The 7,315-nt window shown below is 48.5% G+C and overlaps 1 protein-coding gene across 1 annotated transcript; it reads left to right on the top strand.

Annotated features, from left to right (window-relative positions):
* The first annotated feature begins 6,198 nt into the window (after positions 1-6,198).
* On the top strand, positions 6,199-6,812 carry LOC133543593 (coiled-coil domain-containing protein 18-like). Its single transcript, XM_061888255.1, has 2 exons — positions 6,199-6,427; positions 6,487-6,812. The coding sequence occupies exons 1-2, from the start codon at positions 6,253-6,255 to the stop codon at positions 6,702-6,704; spliced, it is 393 nt and encodes a 130-aa protein (XP_061744239.1). The 5' UTR covers positions 6,199-6,252; the 3' UTR covers positions 6,705-6,812.
* The last annotated feature ends 503 nt before the right edge of the window (positions 6,813-7,315 follow it).

Genomic DNA, 7,315 nt, shown 5'->3' with positions numbered 1-7,315 from the left:
GTTAATGTTTGTGGTTAACAGATACTCCTCAGGTTAATTAAAGAAGCATATAACAATCAACTTAGATGATTTAACATCCTCCTTATTGTCCTTAATCCCTGCAACCCCTTGGCGTCCTACTTGTGTGCCCTGAGCGTCTCAAAGTCCTTGTCTCTGGGTCAGGTGGCCCAGGTTGGTCCAGCAGGAAAAGCGGTGGCCAAGGTACAACTCCAAAGTCACTCTCCTGCTCGGCTGACCGAGTTGCACCTTCAGGTTTCAGGATCAGGAAGGCCCTGAGTGTAGCGAGGCCTGAGCTGGTCCCCGTGGTGTCTGCACACTTGGTCAGTGGACTGGATCCCTGCACACTTGGTCAGTGGACTGGATCCCTGCACACTTGGTCAGTGGACTGGATCCCTGCACACTTGGTCAGTGGACTGGATCCCTGCACACCTGGTCAGTGGACTGGATCCCTGCACACTTGGTCAGTGGACTGGATCCCTGCACACTTGGTCAGTGGACTGGATCCCTGCACACTTGGTCAGTGGACTGGATCCCTGCACACTTGGTCAGTGGACTGGATCCCTGCACACTTGGTCAGTGGACTGGATCCCTGCACACCTGGTCAGTGGACTGGATCCCTGCACACTTGGTCAGTGGACTGGATCCCTGCACACTTGGTCAGTGGACTGGATGCCTGCACACTTGGTCAGTGGACTGGATCCCTGCACACTTGGTCAGTGGACTGGATCCTTGTACACTTGGTCAGTGGACTGGATCCCTGCACACTTGGTCAGTGGACTGGATCCCTGCAGACTTGGTCAGTGGACTGGATCCCTGCACACTTGGTCAGTGGACTGGATCCCTGCACACCTGGTCAGTGGACTGGATCCCTGCACACCTGGTCTGTGGACTGGATCCCTGCACACTTGGTCAGTGGACTGGATCCCTGCACACTTGGTCAGTGGACTGGATCCCTGCACACCTGGTCAGTGGACTGGATCCCTGCACACCTGGTCTGTGGACTGGATCCCTGCACACTTGGTCAGTGGACTGGATCCCTGCACACTTGGTCAGTGGACTGGATCCCTGCACACCTGGTCAGTGGACTGGATCCCTGCACACTTGGTCAGTGGACTGGATCCTTGTACACTTGGTCAGTGGACTGGATCCCTGCACACCTGGTCAGTGGACTGGATCCTTGTACACTTGGTCAGTGGACTGGATCCCTGCACACTTGGTCAGTGGACTGGATCCCTGCACACTTGGTCAGTGGACTGGATCCCTGCACACCTGGTCAGTGGACTGGATCCCTGCACACTTGGTCAGTGGACTGGATCCCTGCACACTTGATCAGTGGACTGGATCCCTGCACACTTGGTCAGTGGACTGGATCCCTGCACACTTGGTCAGTGCACTGGATCCCTGCACACTTGGTCAGTGGACTGGATCCCTGCACACTTGGTCAGTGGACTGGATCCCTGTACACTTGGTCAGTGGACTGGATCCCTGTACACTTGGTCAGTGGACTGGATCCCTGCACAATTGGTCAGTGGAGTGGATGCCTGCACACTTGGTCAGTGGACTGGATCCTTGTACACTTGGTCAGTGGACTGGATCCCTGCACACCTGGTCAGTGGACTGGATCCCTGCACACTTGGTCAGTGGACTGGATCCCTGCACACTTGGTCAGTGGACTGGATCCCTGCACACTTGGTCAGTGGACTGGATCCCTGAACACCTGGTCAGTGGACTGGATCCCTGCACACTTGGTCAGTGGACTGGATCCTTGTAGACTTGGTCAGTGGACTGGATCCCTGCACACTTGGTCAGTGGACTGGATCCCTGCACACTTGGTCAGTGGACTGGATCCCTGCACACTTGGTCAGTGGACTGGATCCTTGTACACTTGGTCAGTGGACTGGATCCCTGCACACTTGGTCAGTGGACTGGATCCTTGTAGACTTGGTCAGTGGACTGGATCCCTGCACACTTGGTCAGTGGACTGGATCCCTGCACACTTGGTCAGTGGACTGGATCCCTGCACACTTGGTCAGTGGACTGGATCCCTGCACACTTGGTCAGTGGACTGGATGCCTGCACACTTGGTCAGTGGACTGGATGCCTGCACACTTGGTCAGTGGACTGGATCCCTGCACACTTGGTCAGTGGACTGGATCCCTGCACACTTGGTCAGTGGACTGGATCCCTGCACACTTGGTCAGTGGACTGGATCCCTGCACACTTGGTCAGTGGACTGGATCCCTGCACACTTGGTCAGTGGACTGGATCCTTGTACACTTGGTCAGTGGACTGGATCCCTGCACACTTGGTCAGTGGACTGGATCCCTGCACACTTGGTCAGTGGACTGGATCCTTGTACACTTGGTCAGTGGACTGGATCCCTGCACACTTGGTCAGTGGACTGGATCCCTGCACACTTGGTCAGTGGACTGGATCCCTGCACACCTGGTCAGTGGACTGGATCCCTGCACACTTGGTCAGTGGACTGGATCCCTGCACACTTGGTCAGTGGACTGGATCCCTGCACACTTGGTCAGTGGACTGGATCCCTGCACACTTGGTCAGTGGACTGGATCCCTGCACACTTGGTCAGTGGACTGGATCCTTGTACACTTGGTCAGTGGACTGGATCCCTGCACACTTGGTCAGTGGACTGGATCCTTGTACACTTAGTCAGTGGACTGGATCCCTGCACACTTGGTCAGTGGACTGGATCCCTGCACACTTGGTCAGTGGACTGGATCCCTGCACACTTGGTCAGTGGACTGGATCCCTGCACACTTGGTCAGTGGACTGGATCCCTGCACACTTGGTCAGTGGACTGGATCCTTGTACACTTGGTCAGTGGACTGGATCCCTGCACACTTGGTCAGTGGACTGGATCCTTGTACACTTAGTCAGTGGACTGGATCCCTGCACACTTGGTCAGTGGACTGGATCCCTGCACACTTGGTCAGTGGACTGGATCCCTGCACACTTGGTCAGTGGACTGGATCCCTGCACACTTGGTCAGTGGACTGGATCCCTGCACACTTGGTCAGTGGACTGGATCCCTGCACACTTGGTCAGTGGACTGGATCCCTGCACTCGGTACGACAGTGGGCCATTCTGTTGGCTCACCACTCCTGGGATCCATGTTTGTGTCTCCTCCACATCAAAGTCTCTCCCAGCAGCCCGACTTTCACACTCCTCTTTCTGTCCTCACCTTCTCTGACATGCTTGCTTCCACAAGTCCAGCCGTGTAGCCTAGGGGTGTAACCGTACTCAAACATTTTGGTTCGGTACGTACCTCGGTTTAGAGGTCACGGTTCGGTTCATTTTCGGTACAGTAAGAAAACAACAAAATATACATTTTGTGGTTATTTATTTACCAAATGTGTAAACTGTGGCCTAACATACAGATATACACACAGGCTCCACCGCCAGGGTTCATCTGGTCAACTTATATCAAATAAAAACTAAATAAGATAAGGCTCAGAATGGTTTCTTAACAAAACCTTTCTACATATAAAATGTTTTTTTTGATTGATTGATTGAAACTTTTATTAGTAGATTGCACAGTTCAGTACATATTCTGTACAATTGACCACTAAATGCTAACACCCCAATAAGTTTTTCAACTTGTTTATGTCGGGGTCCACCTTCACCATCTCCACACTTCTCCAGGGAACTCCCAGGGGTGCAAAGGGACTTGGTGTGGCGTGCACTCTTCTAACTGCCACCTTTCACATTCTTTGCTGACCATTTCCACGTCCATGCCAACATTGGACCACCAGACATGTTGCCGTGCAACCGCTTTCATTTCCACCATGCCAGCTTGCTACCAGGAATTGATTAAAGGGAACCCCCGATCAAGTTGAAAAACTTATTGGGGTGTTAGCATTTAGTGCTCACTTGTAGGGAATATGTACTGTACTGTGCTATCTACTAATAAAAGTATCAATCAATCAATCAAACTAGGGTGCCTGCTGTGGAGCTCATTCAGCACGGCTTTTTCTTTTTTACTTTTGCAGGTACCACAACTCTAGTATTCCACAAAACACATCCCTGCTCAACAGATAACTTCTTACATGGTTAATGCTCATGATCATGTTCACTATTCTCATTAATGCTCATGATCATGTTCACTATTGTGGCTACTGTTAGCATGTTTTCTTACATGGTTAATGCTCATGATCATGTTCACTATTCTCATTAATGCTCATGATCATGTTCACTATTGTGGCTACTGTTAGCATGTTTTCTTACATGGTTAATGCTCATGATCATGTTCACTATTCTGGCTAATGTTAGCATGTTTTCTTACATGGTTAATGCTCATGATCATGTTCACTATTCTGGCTAATGTTAGCATGTTTTCTTACATGGTTAATGCTCATGAGCATGTTCACTATTCTCATTAATGCTCATGATCATGTTCACTATTCTCATTAATGCTCATGATCATGTTCACTATTGTGGCTACTGTTAACATGTTTTCTTACATGGTTAATGCTCATGATCATGTTCACTATTCTGGCTAATGTTAGCACGTTTTCTTACATGGTTAATGCTCATGATCATGTTCACTATTCTGGCTACTGTTAGCATGTTTTCTTACATGGTTAATGCTCATGAGCATGTTCACTATTCTGGCTAATGTTAGCATGTTTTCTTACATGGTTAATGCTCATGAGCATGTTCACTATTCTCATTAATGCTCATGATCATGTTCACTATTCTCATTAATGCTCATGATCATGTTCACTATTGTGGCTAATGTTAGCATGTTTTCTTACATGGTTAATGCTCATGATCATGTTCACTATTCTGGCTAATGTTAGCATGTTTTCTTACATGGTTAATGCTCATGAGCATGTTCACTATTCTCATTAATGCTCATGATCATGTTCACTATTCTCATTAATGCTCATGATCATGTTCACTATTCTCATTAATGCTCATGATCATGTTCACTATTGTGGCTACTGTTAACATGTTTTCTTACATGGTTAATGCTCATGATCATGTTCACTATTCTGGCTAATGTTAGCATGTTTTCTTACATGGTTAATGCTCATGATCATGTTCACTATTCTGGCTAATGTTAGCATGTTTTCTTACATGGTTAATGCTCATGAGCATGCTCACTATTCTCATTAATGCTCATGATCATGTTCACTATTCTCATTAATGCTCATGATCATGTTCACTATTGTGGCTACTGTTAGCATGTTTTCTTACATGGTTAATGCTCATGATCATGTTCACTATTCTGGCTAATGTTAGCATGTTTTCTTACATGGTTAATGCTCATGATCATGTTCACTATTGTGGCTACTGTTAGCATGTTTTCTTACATGGTTAATGCTCATGATCATGTTCACTATTCTGGCTAATGTTAGCATGTTTTATTACATGGTTAATGCTCATGAGCATGTTCACTATTCTCATTAATGCTCATGATCATGTTCACTATTCTCATTAATGCTCATGGTCATGTTCACTATTGTGGCTACTGTTAGCATGTTTTCTTACATGGTTAATGCTCATGATCATGTTCACTATTCTGGCTAATGTTAGCATGTTTTATTACATGGTTAATGCTCATGATCATGTTCACTATTCTCATTAATGCTCATGATCATGTTCACTATTCTCATTAATGCTCATGGTCATGTTCACTATTGTGGCTACTGTTAGCATGTTTTCTTACACGGTTATTGCTCGTTAGCATGCTCACTATTGTGGCTAGCTTGTTCTCTGACGTGGCTAATGTTTGTTAGCATGTTTACAATTTGGATGTCAGTGTGTTCTCTCGCATGATTTTTGCTCGATAGCACGCTCGCTATTGTGGCTAACGTGTTCTCTGACGTCACTAATGTTTGTCAGCAAGTTCAATGTTGTGGCTAATATTTTCTAGCATGTTCTCTAGCATGTGGCTAGCGTTAGCATGCATTGTAGCTAAGCAAGTGCAGATGTATCGTTGTAAAAGTGCTACGTCAAATCTTGTGGATGAGAAGATAAAAGTTGGAGGTCAGGAAGGTTCCTGACCAAGGTTTACAGAAGACTTTGTGTGGACCAAAGATCCTGGAATGGGAAGAACATGTGCTGGAGGCTTAGTAGAGCAGATCTCATGATGAGCAGGGACTGAGCAGAGACTGTTCGAAAGACCTCGGGATATGAGGGGGAGGGGCGTATAAGAACACAAAGATGACACAAGTCCACAGTCTAGCAGAATCTACAGAGAGTCCTAGGCTCCGAAAGGCAGACATGGACAAGTACGACGGAGAACCGAGTCCCAGAGAGCGAGAACGGCTGAAGATCCGCCGGGACAGCGACTCCAAGGCGGCACAACTGGCCAAGATGGAGAAGTTGATGCAGCAGACCAAAGACCTGATGGACAAAAGGACAGAGTCCGGGTCGGAGAAGGTCCAAGAGAACCTGGGTGAGTGCTTTTTCACCAGGTGTTCCCGGGCGGGGGTCACCAGTGTTGTGTGTGTGCAGTGGAGGACCTGGAGGAGAAGGTGCGCTCCAGCCGGCGTCACAGGAGGAACTCTCTGCACCAGACTCAGATGCTGGAGAGCCAGATGAAGACGGTGAAGGGGGAGCTGGTGGGGACCCTGGACCACCTCCAGGAGCTGCGCAACGTCCTGCAGCGCTCGCAGCAGAAGGCAGAGGAGCGCAAGGCGGCCATGGAGAAACTGGCGGCCGGCCTCAGGTGAACACCAGGAGCGTCTGGGACTTACCTACTCACTTACTTACTTACTTACTTACCACCGCGGACTTTTGCCACAAACCTTATTTTGGAGAAATAAATGCAACCAAAGACATTTTGCTCTCCTTTCATAATTCTTCCATGCTGATCATTAGTCCAATAAAGCAGCATGCTAACACATTACATGATGCTAAGATAGCATGTTTACCAATGGGGCATGCTACCCTGCTAACACCATTAGCTACATCCATCCATCCATCCATTTCTACCGCTTATTCCCTTTTGGGGTCGCGGGGGGTGCTGGCGCCTATCTCAGCTACAATCGGGCGGAAGGCGGGGTACACCCTGGACAAGTCGCCACCTCATCGCAGGGCCAACACAGATAGACAGACAACATTCACACACTAGGGACCATTTAGTGTTGCCAATCAACCTATCCCCAGGTGCATGTCTTTGGAGGTGGGAGGGGCCTATCCCCAGGTGCATGTCTTTGGAGGTGGGAGGGGCCTATCCCCAGGTGCATGTCTTTGGAGGTGGGAGGGGCCTATCCCCAGGTGCATGTCTTTGGAAGTGGGAAGAAGCTGGAGTACCCGGAGGGAACCCACGCATTCAGGGGGA

Source organism: Nerophis ophidion, linkage group LG26 (assembly GCF_033978795.1).
Source record: "Nerophis ophidion isolate RoL-2023_Sa linkage group LG26, RoL_Noph_v1.0, whole genome shotgun sequence".
In the NCBI taxonomy this organism is placed as follows: domain Eukaryota; kingdom Metazoa; phylum Chordata; class Actinopteri; order Syngnathiformes; family Syngnathidae; genus Nerophis; species Nerophis ophidion.
The sequence above is the reverse complement of the archived record's forward strand: the minus strand, read 5'-3'. Positions and strand labels throughout refer to the sequence as shown.